At 39.9% G+C, this 18,322-nt stretch overlaps 3 protein-coding genes across 4 annotated transcripts; all 3 read left to right on the top strand.

Annotated features, from left to right (window-relative positions):
* Window positions 1-1,818: 1,818 nt before the first annotated feature.
* LOC122133183 (protein PET100 homolog, mitochondrial) lies at window positions 1,819-3,458 on the top strand. Its single transcript, XM_042708786.1, has 4 exons — window positions 1,819-1,935; window positions 2,420-2,506; window positions 2,621-2,653; window positions 2,744-3,458. Exons 1-4 carry the CDS (start codon window positions 1,909-1,911, stop codon window positions 2,831-2,833), a joined length of 237 nt encoding a protein of 78 aa, XP_042564720.1. The 5' UTR covers window positions 1,819-1,908; the 3' UTR covers window positions 2,834-3,458.
* Window positions 3,459-5,877: 2,419 nt separating this feature from the next.
* On the top strand, window positions 5,878-6,874 carry LOC122133229 (protein FAM102A-like). Its single transcript, XM_042708964.1, has 6 exons — window positions 5,878-6,027; window positions 6,140-6,169; window positions 6,313-6,429; window positions 6,544-6,590; window positions 6,771-6,825; window positions 6,857-6,874. Exons 1-6 carry the CDS (start codon window positions 5,878-5,880, stop codon window positions 6,872-6,874), a joined length of 417 nt encoding a protein of 138 aa, XP_042564898.1.
* Window positions 6,875-9,160: 2,286 nt separating this feature from the next.
* Window positions 9,161-17,912, top strand: stxbp2 (syntaxin binding protein 2). 2 transcript variants are annotated; one of them, XM_012833751.3, is made up of 19 exons: window positions 9,161-9,260; window positions 10,310-10,359; window positions 10,442-10,523; window positions 10,664-10,740; window positions 10,873-10,948; window positions 11,114-11,217; window positions 11,414-11,562; window positions 11,684-11,768; window positions 12,938-13,068; window positions 13,473-13,580; window positions 13,704-13,761; window positions 13,922-13,987; window positions 14,088-14,168; window positions 15,432-15,573; window positions 15,825-15,931; window positions 16,037-16,135; window positions 16,253-16,338; window positions 16,728-16,885; window positions 17,028-17,912. In XM_012833751.3, exons 1-19 carry the CDS (start codon window positions 9,224-9,226, stop codon window positions 17,093-17,095), a joined length of 1,764 nt encoding a protein of 587 aa, XP_012689205.1. In that variant the 5' UTR covers window positions 9,161-9,223; the 3' UTR covers window positions 17,096-17,912. The 2 variants fall into 2 exon arrangements, with proteins under 2 accessions (XP_012689205.1, XP_012689204.1); XM_012833750.3 differs by having other exon boundaries at window positions 16,725-16,885.
* Window positions 17,913-18,322: the final 410 nt, after the last annotated feature.

Raw genomic sequence — 18,322 nt, 5'->3', positions numbered from 1 at the left:
TTGGCTCAGCAGAGATGTATAGTTGCGTGTCATCAGCATAACTATGGAAACATACATGACATGACATGTTTTTACTTGAAGTGGGGTTCTTCCTTCTGCTGGGGATTAACAGTTAGTACAGTAATATTATCTAGGTTAAGAAAATACTTTAATCCATGGATTCTTTAACATAACATGTTTTTAGGGGCCAAATGGCAAATGTTTTGGACCCTCTTTGTAACAAAGGCCACCTCAAGTAAAATGTGATCTGGTGCTGAAAGCCATATTATGCCCATTATAAGTTATCTACTTTTTCCCAAGTCGCTTATATTAACTGTAGGTATTTCATGAAAAGACCAATAAAAAGAATATGTATAAACATTCATACAGGACGGTTCTCAAGGAGGTAAAGCATAGACAAGAATAATGGGAAACCTGTGTCATGATTTTTGTATAAAACATAATTAGGAGAGTTTTTATAATGAGCCTAAGTAGCCTACAACAAATGTGCAATGCCTTCAGTTTGAAGTTTGAACTACTACAAGACTTTTTTTATTTCAGTCTGGTACAGACAGAACATATAGACGAGCATAAACATGAACAGAGCAAAGAGAAGAGTTATAGACAGTGGATGACACAAGGTTGAAAACACATATTAGCACATATTAATGGCCAAAGGGTTTGAGGAAGGTTTAAGAGTCGACAAAACAGTTTGAATATAGAATTTGACTAAAAACAATGTAAATTAATAACAAAGTTCCTCTTAGTAATATGAGATGTCAGGTAAATCGGGCCACTTTTTGTTCAAGTGTCTTAAATCATCCTTAAACACCATTGAAATATGTATGGAAACAACCAAAAGTCCACTCAGTACAAAGAGTCAGTTCACTCTTACAATTCTATACTGAAAATAGGAAGCAAAATTAAATGTTTTAAGTTCAAGAGCCGTTTATGCACTGGATGTCCCCTGGATGAGCCAACAGGTAAAATGGGCTGAAATAGGCTATTGCAATTAAAAAGAAATATCAATAATTATAATACAAAATCAAATATTGTTTATTGTATTAATTTTTTTTCTATAACAGTGTTTGTGCTTGCATAAATGCAAATGCTTGCATACATTTGGTGGTATTAATGTGGCTTAGCATTGTTAGTTTATATGCTAACAATATAAACAGTTAATAAGCCATGTATCTTATGAATACACAGTACAGCTGAACTGGATTAAACATACTAAACTCTTATTTGAGCATTCTTAAATTTGTATGTTTGAAAGAGCACCGATCTATGTGTCCATCTATACGTTTGCATATGCGTGGGCCTACTTACTATTTGTGGCATATGTGCACTATATGCGTATGGGCACTAGGCAACTATTTGTGTCATGTTAATGGCCAACAATAAGAATATGACATAATAATATTTGAATGTTTTTAAATAACAAAAACAACTATTTATTTAAAGTAAATTCAGAGGATGGCTCATTTTACATGAAATTTTATTTTAAATTAAGATAAAATTAAATTGTGTTTTTTATTAAGTTATTTATTAAGTTAAGTTTATTAAGTTATTTTAGCGGTTAATTTGTTTCTTTACAGTATGTCGACCTTATAATTGAAATCTACCGCTTTAAATTCTAGGCACGTCTGTATGAGGACATACCATGCCTCTCCCAGCAATATCTGACTAATCAAATCTGTTGATCCATGTCAAGAAGTTTTTTTGTCAAGAAGCATTGATTAGTTTAAATAAATGAGCAAGCTGTTGAATCTTAGAGAGCTATGCACTTCTACTTCACATGGCCTATTTTATCTGATGGCCCAACCATAGTTGTTATTATGAAACCTACGTCATCATTCAGCGTCAAGAAATTGTCGAAACGGCAGAAGTAGAGTGAAGGTTGGAGTGGTTTATACATGGTGCTTAAACATGGGCGTAAATTTAGAGATTTTTAGGGTGGGTATTGGCTTTCAATTTGATATGCATTTGTTAATACGTTATGTGTTTCATATGAACAATTATTTATAACAAAACAATGACCACTAGTACTCGTTAGCTTTAGATGCTAGTTGAGGCAAGCGGTCATGTAACATCAGGTAGGCTAGCCAGCTAGTTAGCAGCTAAACTATGATATAATATTGACTGCTGCGAGTTTCAATCGTTGTAATTATATGGTTAGTTATTTTTCAGTAAACTAGATCTCACCGATAAAGTTTTAATTTGAAGTGTACATTGTTTTGTAGATAGCCAACGGCCAGTCATCATCATCGTAGTTCATTACCATTGCTGTTTATTGTAACATTATTGAAACATAACCGTTCAATTTACCTTGTCAGAGGTAGTTTTTTTTTTTTATTACGCTAGACGGATTCCTTCACGTACGAGCCGTCTCAATGTCATCAATTATAATCAAACCAGATTCACATTGTCCTCTCCGCAGATGATGCTGTACCTCTCCTTCCCCGTTGCCATGTTCTGGGTATCAAATCAAGCAGAGTACTTTGAGGAGTACATTGTCAAGAGGAAGGTTAGTTGTCTGTCACTCAAGTCACTTGTAAGCCATTTCTTTCTAATCAACTGCATTTAAAATCATTGTTTTTCTCTACTTTTCCTGTGGTCTCTCACCAATTCCACACGTTAGAGGGAGATCTTTCCACCAGATGAGAAGTCGCAGGTAAGTGTTGATAATGTGCATTGTAACATCTCTAAGACCATGTCAATGTGATGATTACTATTGATGGTTATTACTTGTGTCTACAAACAGAGGAAAGAGCTTGAAGACTTTAAGGAACGAATGCGGATCAGAAAGGAAAAGCGCATCTTGAAACAAATGGCCCTGGAGTCTCAGGAATGAGTCTGTATTGACAATAGTAAAAGCTGTGTTCATTCTGAATGGTGGATCACTCAAGCCCAAGGCAAGAGGAGACTTTTCATGGGTCGGGTGAAGGATTCCTTATCCTTGGGACTGCTAAACTGCTTTTTCTTTTTTTGCTGATTTTTCTAACAGTGTCAATTTTTTGCTGATTTCAACCAAATGCACCCAAACACACTGATTTCAATCAAAGTTTAAATGCATTATTTATTTTCTGTGATTTAAAAAAATGTATTTTTATGTATATATGCACATTTTCTTGCCATTAAAGTAACATATTGACAATTTGATATATTTTGATTTTGTGAGGTCTCCTTTAACAAAGTAAATACAATTTGTATTCTAATAAGTGTACTCCTCAACTGTCATACTTAACAAAACTACCACTGGTTGAAGTAAGTAATTGGACAGTAATTGACATGAACCCTATGATGAAAATGAAATGTGTTTAACCTTTGGGAACAGGCTTTGCCATCCCAGCTGCATCATCTCGGATTTTCTTGCATCGCATATCAGAGGCTGAAATGTTCATAATTATAATTTATCTTGAAAATCTAATAACAGGTTTCTCCTGATTTTACCATATTAAATTACTTTTGGTGTTGCATACCTTTGTATTTTTATTTTAGCTCAAATGATGTGGTCAAGATTCATGTGAACTTCCATGGTAGCCTCAAAATCGCACTATGAAAGTAGACATAACGCATAGCGCATAAGCGTGTGACTTACATATGCTTATAACATATATTATTGTGCTAAATTTGAGCATTTTGTGAAATTTACATGCAATATGAGCTTCATTGTATAAATGTACCTCACATTTATTTGCAAAGTTTTGAGAAACACGCATGCATAAAATGTAGGATTATTAGTTGAAATCAAGAATATGTTTGAAAACAATGCTAAATATTGAGTATTTATTTGTTGGTAACCTTTTTGTTTAGCAAGCCAAATTGAACTTTTGAAATTGTGAGCAAATGTAAAAGCAGCGCCCCGATGGACAAAAAAAGAATGTGGTAGTGACGCAGGGTGTGACATTTCATGAAGTTTGAACCTTTACATGACAAGATATTGGCTAGCGAAGTGCTAGATTTGTCATTTGAACATTATTCACTAGCAAGGGTGATTTACCTCAGACCTGCCCGAGACCAACTTGCCATAAAAATATCTTAATTTTTAAAAACTGTTTTGAGCCTACCCCAATTCAGGGGGCGCTAGCATGAAGAGAAACGCACACCTAGGGACACAAACCTTATATTCCATAGCACTTTACCAAGTTTCATGTGGATTGGTGAAGTTTATGTATGTGATATCGTCTACCAAAATTGGTATGTAAGAAATCGAAAAAACCTTGACAAACACTATATAGGCTACACAGTATTTTGAAATCAATCAAATGCATGATGCATTTGTTTTTAGAACTGTATGATGTCATAAAGCTGTGTAGATAGAGATTTGTTTTTTTCTGAAGATGTCAATGTTAATTGACCATGACGAATAAGTATTTTCATGTAATTACATATAGACTGGATCATTTAAAGCACATTAAAGGCTGATGGACCATGGAAGATGGGCCTCGGCTCTCTTGCAAGCTCATGTCTTTGTGCGGAAACGGCTTTGCACACACAGTTTTTCTGTCTCCTTGTTTCTGGATGAGCTAGCAAATGTTCCACAGGTCACTGGATGGCTTTTTTGTAAGGTTCGCCTGCTTGACGGCAGCTTTGTGGAGGAGACAGAGAGGTGAGAGGAAGATGGGTTCAACAATATTCAACAGTAGAGGGGTATTTGAGAAAGCGTGGCTAACCTAGCCTGACATAAACACTGAGCATGGGGTTGGGCGAAACTGTTGCGATTTATTTCGAGTTATCGGTCCCAGAACATCGATTATGAATTTGATCAATCAACTCCATGTTGGTTAACGGACAGTTGTGCGCATTCTCGCGAACTTCTAAAGATTATGTTGAGCGTAGAGCGTCCATCATAGTCTGCCACCTTCCAGGACCAAGTGACCACTTACATTTTAGACATACCTTGTCTTACGTTCTCATGGCCTAATTACATATTTCGTCCTGTATTGTTTTCCTCCTGTATTAGCTTTTAGACCTGAAATCCCCATATCCTCCTCAGACAGTTTCTTGAAGCACTTTGTGTAAACCTGTTCGACTCTCCATTTGACTATATAACATGGAACATTTTTTGATTGGCCTAACTTATTGTCCTCTATATATTTTTCACTTCCCAAAGGCTAGTCTTAGAATATTTGTCAAGTACATTCTGGCACCCCTTATCTTTGCCTAAACGGTGTCTTTATCAGTTCAGGATGGAGTTCTTGTGCTTATAGAGCCTCCATCATCATGTCACCCTTGTACAGCTGGAAGTCACTCTTTTCATAACTAGTGTTGTCTTTCAGTTGCCCTCAGAAAAAATGATTTTGAATCTAAATAACAGGAAGAAGATGTAGAGATCACATCACTTGTCACTGAGGTACAGATCGATGGTCAAAAGAGACCCACAGAAGTATAAAGTACAGGGGTGTGTTGCACAATAGTACTTCTAGACTTCCTTGTTACTGTCTTCTAACAGACTATGACTGAGCTGTCTAAGGAGGACCCATCAGCCCCCATGCAGCAAACTATATATATTCATTTGTATGGGACAGAAATAAAATGCCCCCCAGCTTAAGGGACATGAATTAGGCTATATCATCCTATAAGTCAGCAAAGGAGCTGTATAGGCCTCCATCTCAAGAAACAGAAACAAAAAATGAAGTTTGAAACCTACTGTGGATTATACTTCTTATGACAGTATCAATTTTATTTCTTTAATTAAAGTGACCATTGTCTAAAAAGCTTTGGTCAGCTTGGACTTATGTTTACGGACTTATGTTTCCATAGATACTAACCTTGCTAACCTAGCCTAGTTTTTTGGATTAGCTTACTCTGAGTTAACATATCCAGGTAAGAGACTGAACCCGCTTTCTGGAATACCCCTCAGAATAATGACAAACCTGTCAACAGGATATCAAAATGTTTTATGGTATTTCAATTGCCTGCAGTTGTGAGGTATTTCGCAACACTGTGCAATGGAGGAAGGAGTTTGTGTTTGAATGTGGAGCTACTGTCAATGGATCAACAGGAGTTCTCAGCAACTCCATATGTAGAGTTTCAGTCCGTGAGGTCAGACGCTGCTTAAGCAAGTATCCGTTTGTGCCTGTATTTGTTTATCCCTTCATGTAATTAATATAGAATACATCTACTTTGTTCTTGCTATTGTCTGCTTTTTCTGCAGGACCGAAAAGGTGGAAGATCTTACAAGAAGGTAAAGAAGTAAGGAAAGTCCACATAGATAGATTACATTTATTTAAACTCAGAATGATATTTTGTGTGTGTCTGTAACTGTCTAAGATGTCATTATATCAGCATTTGCTATTTCCCCTCTTAAATAGTTTTTCACAATTCTAGGTTGGCTATATAGACTTAAATCTCGTTGAGTTTATCGGCTCTGGCTATGTGACTCGCCACTGCCTCCTGGAGGGATACATGGGCAAGCACAGCAAATTAGACAACTCACTTCTGAAGGTTAGAAAGAAAATATTTATGTTTTCCATTATTTTGACATTCATTTTTGTATGTAACTAATATAAATCCAATAGATTCAAGCATGGGATTAACATATCATATGATTCAATACAGGTTAGATTGCAGGTGCAACTTCTTCAGGGAGATCCGTGTTTTAGGACGTAAGATCACATACGCCAATCGCCAAACATAATATTTAAAATGAGTATCCTTCATCTATTTATTTCACTAAAATGTCTCCATAAATTAAGTCCTAACAGTATCTATATTATTGCTGTGGACTGTGAACTGTGAACTTATTTACATCATTGGCTTTTTATGAATCTGGTTGCTTTACTTAGGCCTGTACAAGCAACAGACCCCACATCCACCATGGCCACAGTGAGCGGGACATCCGCATCTACACTAGAATGTCCGTCCAAGCCAGTTCCAGTTAAAATACTGAGAGATCTGACAGAGACCAGTAGCAGGTCAATGGAGAAGGTCTTGGGTCAGAACCTAGAAGAGCAGGAGAGGGCGCTGGTAGCAGAGCACCTCACTCGTTTGGACCACACCCGTGTGGACGCCTGGGATGTGGTGGAGAACTTGTGCCTTGAGCAGCTTGGGTCTCAGTTGGAACTCTCCACACCTATGGAGGGTAAAGAATATGTGTGTTTAATTCGACAGTATGTCTAAAGGTGTAGTCCTTGATTATAAGCCATTATACTTTTGTCAAATTCAGCAAAATTCTCCTCATATTCCTCTAGCTGTCCGTTGCATGTGTGCGCTCAAAAAGACTTTACATAGCCAATCAACAAGGGGCGCTTGTTCCTTCAGGTGTTCAAATGGCATCAATCTCTTGCCAGCCTAAAAGACTATACCTTAAAGGTGACAAAGACTTAAATGAAAAGCGATATGTAAAATATATTTATTGGTATTAGGAAAACAAACTGTACTTTATGGGTCTTTTGCACAGATGCAGGACTAGCTCTTTATGTCAGCGAGGATGGCTCTACAGCTCTGGGGGTTTCTCATCAAGAGAACAGGTACAGTGTAGAGCAAAAGTACCAATGTATATAATGACCTAATGGTCCTAACCTGGATATTCATGACTGCCCATGTTCTTGTAGTCTAAGATAGTGAGTGTGGTCAAACTCTGATGGAGGGGGGAGAGGGGTAAGATGAGTCGGTTTTTACTGAAGTCGACCTTTAGCCAAGGAGGTATGAGACATGAGTAAAACTAATGCATACAATACAACTTCAGGATGTGTGCCATCAATTGAAGCCTTAACAGTGTGCCTAACTCAAATAGAAAATAAGATATGGGGTCCCCCCAAAAAAGTGTCATGATGGACATGTGAAATAGACAAGGAAGTCTTAAATTGAATTACACTTTCATTGTTTTATTGTGTTTCGCTTTCAGTGTAGATTCTCAACTGTATATTTGACATAATAGCAAAATGTTTAGCCTACAAACATAACATAAACACCAACATGTTACATGATATTCTGAATATCCATGTAATTGCAAACTTTGCAAACCAATGACATAAATGCTAACATGTCACATATGTATGGAAAATGCTATTCAAAAGCGAGAGTGATTCTTCTACATCATCCACAAGAATGTAATCGAAACCTAGGGCTACAAGCATATGACTTTTTCTTCTATAATTACATGACATGACAGTTATTCATTGTTGCATTGATGCAACACTTACTTAAAAAAATAATATTTGACATCACTTCATGCAAACACGAGGGGGTAAGACGAACCATCAGTTGAACTTACCCCTAAGGCTCTGGCTCATTTTGCCCCACAGTTACCATTTTGGGGAAAGCACGTAACCCAGCAACCCAGAGTTACACTTTTGCAAATTCACTCACATGTGTTTACACACTGTCAGTTCATCAACATATCTGATATAACGTTTAAAACTGAGATAAATATGAGAGTGATTACCTGATATGAATTTTTTTTTAAAAGAATTGTTTAAATTTGTCAAAAAAATAGGCTTACCGCTCCATCCACGTGGTTCTTTCTTCCACAGCAAGATGAAAATGAAGAATGCAAACTAAATTTAAAAGGCACATGACAAAAATTGTGTATGGTTGCCCAGATACAGGTGGTGGGGTCAGCTTACCCACTGGCTCATCTTACCCCACTCTCCCCTGTTCCATAGTGCAGAGTGTTTTTGTACTTCCTCCATTTGTAGACCATGCCCATTGTGCTTGATGACACGGTGAAGTCACCCTAAATACCACCTCTTCTCTTACAGGGACTCAGAGAATGGAATGGATAACGTCATCATTATGAAATAAAAGTCTTTCACTCCAGTTATTTTTGTGAGGTGCGTTTCTGGTGCGAGCCTGACCAAGTTTGTTCACTTATAGGCCTACAGAGTGGTATCGAGCTGCTGTTGCAAATAATTAACAAACAATTGTTCATCTCCTGTTATTTTATAGAAGTATGTGGGCTGTGGGACAATAACTTACTGATGTTTATTTACAATGTTATATTTATATTATGGACCAAGTAAGAATATTGCATATTTATGTTTAAATATTCCAGTTTAAGACTATGTGAATAAGTAATCTTGTTTTCTTGCACTGGGTACAACAGAGAGAGAAACTGTCTTAGGCAAAAATAATGCCAAATAGGTAATGCAATTGAAGTAGACAAGTGTAGCCTTTCGGTTTCTTTGCAACCATGCGTAAGCGATGAAAGCCTACGGATATGACGTGAATGTGATGTATTTGGTAGCCACTTAAAAAGTTGGTGTAGGGAAAAATCGATGTACCCGGAAGTGTCAAGATGGCCCCAAGTGGACTGAAAGCTGTCGTCAGCGAGAGTAAGTAAATGTTTGGACTAAAGTCTTAAATCTGTTTAACAGAGATGTATTATTGTGTATTTTTTCATCGATTAGATATTTGAACTATCTCTGACCCGATACATGCCACTCTTCGAACAAACAAACTAATGTTATTTGGCTAACAGGCTACGTCACTTAAAAACACAAGGACAGAAGCTTCCTTATTTCCTGAAGGCAGCGACAAACCGGTCTCTTATAACAAACAAAATGACTCGGTTAAAGTTCTTGTGGTTGGCCGAGTTAATCAAGATAAATGTATTATTACCCTATACCATATTTATAATACAAATTATATTCAGGTAACTGTAAGTATTTGTTAAAGCGCGGTTTTCAAAATGAATCGCACTTGTCTTGACACCTGCCTTGTGATCAACCTCGAGGGTGGTAAAACTCAGTCACTCATTTACCCAATTCGTCACGTATTTAAAAGAAGGCTTTAGGAAGGGAATCATTTTAAAACCGAATGAATGGCAATAACTTGACCAACATTGTAAACTTTCTAGCTACATCGAGTTGTTTCCTCCTTAGCACAGGTCTTACAAATGCATTACTCTTGTTTCAGAACCCACTATAAAGCAGTGTTCTTTATTTTATGTGTAGACCTAACAAGAAGTCGATGTTAACTTCCTCATCGGGATTTTTTTTTTTTTTCAAAAGAGCCACAAGACCTCAAATCACTATGGGCGTTAGAACATATTATAAGCTTAATTCTTATTCTTATTTTGTTGGTTGGGTTTCTTGTGTTGTTGCTAGCCATAATTGCGTTTTACAGACACAGTTCAGCTGGTTTTACTGCAGATCTAATCACCTTTGTGTAGCTACTTCTAGAACCAACACATTATAAAACTTTCTAGATTCTCTGTTAGATAGGTGGCCAGATGAAAATGACCCCATAGAAAATAACATTTTTGGCATTGATGTGTATCTCTTACCATTGACCTATCTGTCGCTTCCTGTGCCTATATTTGTTACTTCCTATGACATTTTTCGAAACTTTAGTCTAATTTCTTCTTTGCTGCTCCTCACAGAGATAATAAGCGGAGTGGTTAAGAGTGTGAAGAAGGATGGAGAGTGGAAGGTACATAAATTAAAATCTGATGCCGTTATTTTTAAGCTTCTTATATAGTTGAGGTATTCATCTTTTTCCCCTGTCCTTTTAGGTGCTTATTGTGGACCACATCAGTATGCGGATCCTCTCATCCTGCTGTAAGATGTCTGACATCATGGCACAGGGAGTCACCAGTGAGTTTAGGAAATACTAGACGATATAAAGTTCTGTTGATCGGTGGTATAGAAGAGGAATGCAGAAGAATATCTTGAGGAAACTGTTCTGAGGACTGAGGAGATCCTGTCTAATATGAACTGCTTGTTTTGTGCCACAGTTGTTGAGGACATCAACAAACGCAGAGAGCCTATCCCCAGCCTTGAGGCTATCTATCTGATTTCCCCGAGTAGAAAGGTGAGGACTGTTCCAGAAGGGTTTTCTAGTCTAGTCTAGTGGGTGGTCATGTTGTTTTTAAATGCTGGAACTCTTGACGATGAATAGCTTGAGACGGGTTTCCCCTGAACTCACCAAGTACTTTTCACACAGTCCATCCAGAACCTGCTGAATGACTTCAAGGACTCTGCCTTCACGTACAAAGCCGCACACATCTTCTTCACTGACAGTAAGTAATACTAATTGTAAATAGGCCATGTTAATAGGGCATTCTTTATAACCTAAAGACAAAAGCGCAGAAGTCATTTGTAGACACAATGCTATGTCTCTCATGCTTGTCATGCATGGAAGCTTTTGAAATGATTGCTCTTTATCATGTGCATTGAATTTGCAGCTTGTCCCAATGATCTGTTTGCTGAGCTTGGCCGGTCAAAGGTAGCACGAGTGATCAAGACGCTGAAAGAAATTAATGTGGCTTTCTTGCCCTATGAATCACAGGTGTGTCCTCTCTCTCTCCACCACCCTATGCAGAGCAAGTGTTTGCTTCTCTGGCACAAAATGCAATTTCCAGTGACCATTAGGCATGAATATTCCTCTTCCTCTGCAAGACTTTATTTATATTTATTGTATTTCTTTCTCTCTGTCTTTCTTTCTTTCTTTCTTTCTGTCTTTCCTTCTATCTATGTCTCTCCAGGTGTTTTCTCTGGATGACAGCAGCTCCCTGCACTCATTCTACGGCCCGTCGGACGATAAGGATAAGAATAAAATGATGGAGGCTTTGGCCGAGCAGATCGCCACCCTCTGCGACACACTGAAGGAGTACCCTGCCATACGCTACCGCAAGTATGTCACGCCTCTCCACAGAGCCAGCATATCAAACTCAGAGTTTGCATATATGAAAATATGATCCTCTCCGTGGTTTCCAGTAGTGTGTTGACCCAGTGCTTTTCTCTCCCACACAAAGGGGCCCAGATGAGAATTTGGCCCTTGCTGAAATGGTGCTGGACCGTCTGAACGCCCACAAAGCGGACAACCCCAGCATGGGAGAGGTGAGGAGATCCAGCGCTCCACTGTAACACTGTAGGACCTGCTACAGCCACTACACGTCACACTAGTCCTTGGGACCGTTTCATTGGACCCTGCCTTGTAGTTGGGAGTGTGGGAGGGTTCTTTGTTGTCATGCTGGAGATTTTTTGTATCCATTTTGTATCCATCAACGCCTGTTCTTTATCTAAATTACAATATGGTTATTATCATAGAATCAGAAGGACTTCCTAATTTGATGGTTATTATGTTTTTTTACTGCTATTGTTTTCTTATCTTTCCTTTTGGAATTGCCGAGTGATCTCTGTAGTGCTGTGCTGTCTGTAAATCAAATGCACCTATGCACCACTTCAATAGAAAAGCACTATGAAAATCACACTTGTATATGGTTTCCTGTTCACTGCAAAAAAAAGCTCTGTCTGGATGTCTTTCTTGCTTTCTCTCTTTCTCTCTCTCTCTCTCTCTCTCTCTCTCTCTCTCTCTCGGTCATACTCAGTCTCTCAGCTGATATTTTCCTGAGCCTAAATGGAACTCTGCACAGAGTAAGCCTTTTTTTTCCTCTCTTTTTTTTTCTCCATTTCCTGGTCTGAGAATTCCTTTGTCTGAGTAGATGCTTCCTTTACCTCCTGCTCGTGTGCATGTGATTGCTACAAAAGCTTTCTGATCTACTGTCCACTGCTTTCACTATTGCTTCTTGCCATCTAAAGCTACTTCCATACCACTTCAGGGTAGTCATTTTTGTGTTTTTCATAGAGACGCCATTGGCTTAGCTTCAGGTAACACAGTACGGGTTAACTCCCAGCACCTGGACAGGATATCTGCTGTTCACGCATTTTTGAAATACCTCTGAAACACCACGCCATGGTGGATGTCTTGACTGATATAAACCATGTGTGTAATAACCGTGTCCAGCATTCCTAAAGCAAAAGTGTTAAAAAAATGCACCACGGCTCCCTCGGATACCCAGGGAAAAACACTAACTAGCGTGCTCTGTCATGCATGTTTGAACTGCAATGTTTAAAGTCCATAACTTGCCAAAGCTAATTCATGATATCGCTCCCTCATCTCAGTGAAAGCCCAAAGGGGAAGTGTTGTGTGTGTGTGTGTGTGTGTGTGTGTGTGTGTGTGTGTGTGTGTGTGTTTCGTGACCTTGTGCTTGCATATGATTTGTCAGGGCACAGACAAAGCACGCTCGCAGCTCCTGATCGTCGACCGCGGCTGCGACCCCGTCTCGCCCATCCTGCACGAGCTCACCTTCCAGGCCATGGTGTACGACCTGCTCGAGGTCCACCAGGACATCTACAGGTCAGTGTCCCTGGGCTCCCCTCCTGTCAGTGCCCGTCACTGTCTCCTAGCTCTGTGTGCACGATGGAGCTCCGTTACACGGTTGTTGGATCTTCTCCCTGAAGGATCCTTCTTCCTGCAAAGTTTAGTCACTGCTAATGGAGTTAATTACGACTCAGTTAATCAAGCCCTGCAGGATTACCTGAAAGCGAGAGCCAGGCGCGCTGGATCTCAGGGCTGGAGTTAAACACAGTTGGGCTCTCCTTCCCAGAGGAGGCCCACGTGGCTTACGCTTAGCGAAGACGAGGTCCTCAACGTCTCCTCTGCTCATAAACCGACTGTACCTTGATTTGTTGTTCCTCAATTGTAAATCACTTTGGAGAAAAAGCGTCTGCCAATTGAATATGTAAATGTTAATGTTGCAGGTACACCACTACTGGCATCGGCGACTCGAAGGAGAAGGAGGTGCTGCTGGATGAGGACGACGAGCTGTGGGTGCAGCTCAGGCACATGCACATCGCCGACGTCAGCAAGTAAGGCCAGCATGGGAGAACACTGCCCTCGTGGTGTTCGTGGTGTTACAGAGCCCGCTGGTGTTGCCACTGTAAATGTTGTAGGTGTGAAATGTGCTCACTGTCTCTGTGTTTGCTCAACAGGAAGGTGACAGAGCTGCTTCGCACGTTTTGTGAGAGTAAGAGGATGAGCACAGACAAGGTGCGGGTAACTGTGTTTTTTTGTGCGCTGTCTGCTTTTGTGATTATTTGTTTATTTCTTAGTGTAGTGTTAATACACTTTTGTATGCTAACATTGTTAATGGCTTTATTCATGTTTCCATATTTCTTTGTATTTATAACTATTTCCTCATGTTCTCCAGGCCAACATCAAAGACCTCTCTCAGATGCTGAAAAAGATGCCTCAGTACCAGAAGGAGCTTAGCATGGTTAGTGTACTTAAAGATAAGCATCCATTTCCTGGACAGATTTTGAGCTAATAGTCTTTCTGTAATGGTGGATCTTAAAGGCCTCGTGTTTGGTTTACAGTATTCCACTCATCTGAACCTGGCTGACGCCTGCATGAAGGTGTACAAGGCCAAGGTGGACAAACTGTGTGAGGTGGAACAGGTGAGCGTCTGATTACTTAGTTACACTTTTCCAGAACCCTCCTGTACTACACTGGAATGTAACTTACCTCCTAATTTTCTTACCTCAGCTTTCACTCTCTGCATTTGCCTCTACAGTTAGAACAAGAGAAATTTGAGTAATATTCTAGCTATATATCTTAGCTGAACCGTCTGAATTCACAGACTGATATTGCTATGTGTGTTTATCTGTCCACAAAAGGGAAAAGACTGAGATCGTTAGCATGTGAATTTCAGTTCATGTCTGTGTTGATGAAGAAGATTTGTATCCATTCCTTGTTAAAAGGCCAACATGAAGAAAGGGAAGAAAATATCGATATACATCTGGTGTAGTAATGGCATCATTTGTATTTATAATATTTTTTTATGTAACACGCATTACTTGAATCTCCAAAGCAGGTCCTAAAACAGCGTAGATGTCTGTGTTGAGGCTAGTGAGTATTTAGGTTGATTCAGAGGAGATGCATTAACACTTATCCACTTATCCCCTCTCAGCTGACCATTATTGCAGTCAGACCCCGTCTGAAGCCACCCATTTATGACCCTTGCTACTGATGTCTCGTTGCGTAACCGGCTCTCGGAATTTACCGGATATCGGAATTTAAGTGTCCAACCTGTACTTGCGTGCAGGAAGCTGTTATATTACAGCACGGACAGCTCAGGCCACTAAGTCCGGACCAGTCTGTGTCAGAGGCCTCCCACTGGTCTGGACAGTGGATTTATTGTATCTGTCCAGGGCAAAACCGTCTAAGCCAACCCACCCACACCCCATCTCTCAGTATGTCTGTCTCTTCATTCAGAACATACATGTCTCTCTTTATTACGTGTGTGTGTGTGTGTATGCGTGTTTACAGATGTCTTTGGTAAGCATACGTGTTAGTGTGTGTGTGAGTGAGTTTGTGTGGATGAACCAGATGAATTCAGGTTCTGAGAGCTTGGATTACCTCCCTCATCCCTCTCGTAATGCACAGCTGTGCTTTTCCCCTTGTCACTCTATTTTGGAGAATATTTATGTTGCGCCTTGAAAATGGTGAACGCCATTTCACTCTAATGCCAATATTCAGCATGTCCAGCCGTGTGAGTGTGAGTGTGTGTGTGTGTGTGTGTGTGTGTGTGTGTGTGTGTGTGTGTGTGTGTGTGTGTGTGTGTGTTTGTCTGTCTGTCTGTCTATCTGTCTGTGTGTGTGCAGGTCTCTGCCAAAGCTGTGTAGTATGAGGTGAAATTTGAGTCCTCCTGATGTGTGCAGGATCTGGCCATGGGGAGCGATAGTGAAGGAGAGCCTCTGAAAGACGCCATGAAGTGCATCGTCCCGCTGCTGCTGGACACCGACATCAAGGCCTACGACAAGATCAGGATCATTCTCCTCTACATCTTCCACAAGAAGAAGGGTACGTCAGCTGCAAAGTAAAGTCCACTGGTTTGGATCCGCTTCTGAACTAAAAACTGACCTTCAGATGAAACTTGTTGCTATACTCTATTTTGCTGGAAGACTTTTTTTTAAAGTCTGGACCACCCTGTATGCACAACTACTAATACTTCTACTATTACTGTAAAAAAAAATAGAAGTAGTAGTATAAATAATAAAACAATAACTTTTTTTTCTTTCTTTGAAATCATGGTCTTTCTCTTCTCCATGTAGGCATTGCCCAGGAGAACCTGACCAAGCTCATCCAGCATGCCAATGTGCAGCAGGACAGCAGCATCATCCACAACCTGGAGCTTCTGGGCTGTCCCATCATCAGTGGGGTACACATGACTACTTCTCTGTCTCTGTTCTCGTGTCCGTGTCCATTGCTTTTTACAGCTGTGTGATAGCTAGTGTCAATCCTTGTCTCTGTCTGTGTGTCACAGGGAAAAAATGCTGAGAAGACTTTCCCTGAAAAGAAGGAGCGCACTGAGAGTACCTACCAGATGTCCAGGTGGACACCCGTCCTCAGGGATGTAATGGAGGTACGGGTTCAGGGGTTGGGGGGGGGGGGGTCAAAAGGTCAAACTCAGGTATTGTGGTGTGTAAAAGCCTTTGTGTACTTCCTCTCTCTGTCTCTAAACGAGTCCTTCGTTTTCTAGAACGTGATAGAAGACAAGCTGGACAGGAAGCAGTGGCCGTTCCTCTCCGACCCTGCCCCCATCTCCACCCAGCAGACTGCAGTGAGGTATTGCTCATCAATTTACAAGCTCACAGCTGCTGCAGCGAAGAAATATGAACTGTTTCTATGAGGCTTCTTAGGCAGTTTATTAATTTGGGCCACAACAAGAATAAGTTATAACACCAAACATGAGAGCCCCCTTTGAAAGCAGAAAATGCTTTGATAGTATGTACACCGTAACTTGATAAGTAATACATTCCTGGGCATTTTTTTTATTTATCCTTGTGCAGTAACACAAGCCAAGTTAGTTCAGGCAGGCACTTAACTTGAGTATGATAACTCCACTACAGTTCACATTACGTGCTTGGTGGCCGGAGAACAGACACGATCTTTTGTGTACCTATGATTTACACTCCAGTGGGTATAAATGGAACTCTAATGTTTCTCCCAAGCAGTGCACGGTTCGGACAGTGGCACAAGAACAAGTCGCCCACTGAGTACCGCAGCGGGCCTCGGCTCATCATCTTCGTCATTGGCGGGGTGTCCCACTCTGAGATGCGCTCTGCGTATGAGGTTACACGGGCCACTGATGGCAAATGGGAAGTTCTGATTGGTAAGCAGAACACCATTCATTATCCTTGCTTAACATGAATTGAGTGTGTTCATCACACGTTTGCATGATATGAAGTCACACAACAGTAAAACATTTTTGGTGTTTAGTTCTCAAAAAACAAAGTCTACTTTTTCTTCTTCAGGCTCATCTCATATCCTCACACCCACAAGCTTCCTGGATGATCTGAAGAATCTGGATAAGTCCTCCTAGAATGCTTAGAGGAATGTCTCTTAGAGGGCTTGGGTCAAAACACTGGGAAGACTTTCATAGAGTATGAAGGCCACTTTTGCTCTGAAGAAGAAAATCTGTGAAACAGTTAACGTTTTAGATGTAATCATGGAAAATCACTGATGATTTATGTTTCACCATCTTTTAGAATATATATATATATATTTTTAATACTTAAAGTAAATGAATGTATATTTCCTGATCACTAATTATATTTAACTTAAAATTTACATTCTGAAAATGTGTTGGAGATTGTTCTCTTGTAGTGAGTGAATTTTTCCGATCTGCCTTTTTAATTTCTGTGTTTGTCTGTCCTGCTAATCGTTGCCTTTTGAAGGACTGCTCGTCTCACATCAGTGATTCGCACATAAAAAAAACAAAACAAAAAAGTAACGATTGTTTTGGCAAATAATATTTTTGCACCTGATATGAAGATTTGCCCATGTCGCCTCCTCTACATGCTGAAGACCTGAGACTCTAATAGTGAACTGTCTGGTCATGAACTCCCTGGTATTCGCACATGTGCCTTCAGGCCATCAAAGAGGGGATTTGTGTGTGCCGTTTTTGAAAGTGAAAGTGGGGTTTTTCTTTTCCAGCCAATCAGCAGTCTTTTTGGGGAGTACCTGTGTGATTGTTTTCATCTCTATTTGTTAGTCCTCTACTGGATGTTCCCTCCTGAACTAGTGCACTTTTTTATTGTTACATTTTATTACTGGTAGGGTGAAGTTTCTCCACTTGGAGGACATGGTTTCCTTATTGCCTTTGTATTAAAAAGAAATAAACTTCATGCAAATCCTGACCTCTTCCATATGAGTGTTAATATGTGTATAATATTAATGATTAAATGATTAAATGATTACAAAATAGCACATGGATTATAACATATTCTAAGAAAATAACTGATTCTTCAGATGCTGGTGTATTTATTTTTAAGCCTGAACAAAAAAAAACAGCACTTTGTGTACCAGAGATGAGGTACAGTAGACACTGTGTGCTGGACGTAGGGAGTTGTTGGGTCTTTTAGGAAATATGACCTTTAGTTAACCTCCGGTGGCAGCCCTGCGCCTCTTACCCACGAGTCTCTCCGGAAAGATCAGGTACAACCCAAACATGCTGCAGTAAATTATCCCTCGTTGAGTCATTTTGATATCACCCATGGCTCAATGCATGGTCGTTTCCTGAAATAAAAAGATCATCCTCCCCCATCTC

Source organism: Clupea harengus, chromosome 1, assembly GCF_900700415.2.
Source record: "Clupea harengus chromosome 1, Ch_v2.0.2, whole genome shotgun sequence".
Lineage (NCBI taxonomy): Eukaryota > Metazoa > Chordata > Actinopteri > Clupeiformes > Clupeidae > Clupea > Clupea harengus.
The sequence above is the reverse complement of the archived record's forward strand: the minus strand, read 5'-3'. Positions and strand labels throughout refer to the sequence as shown.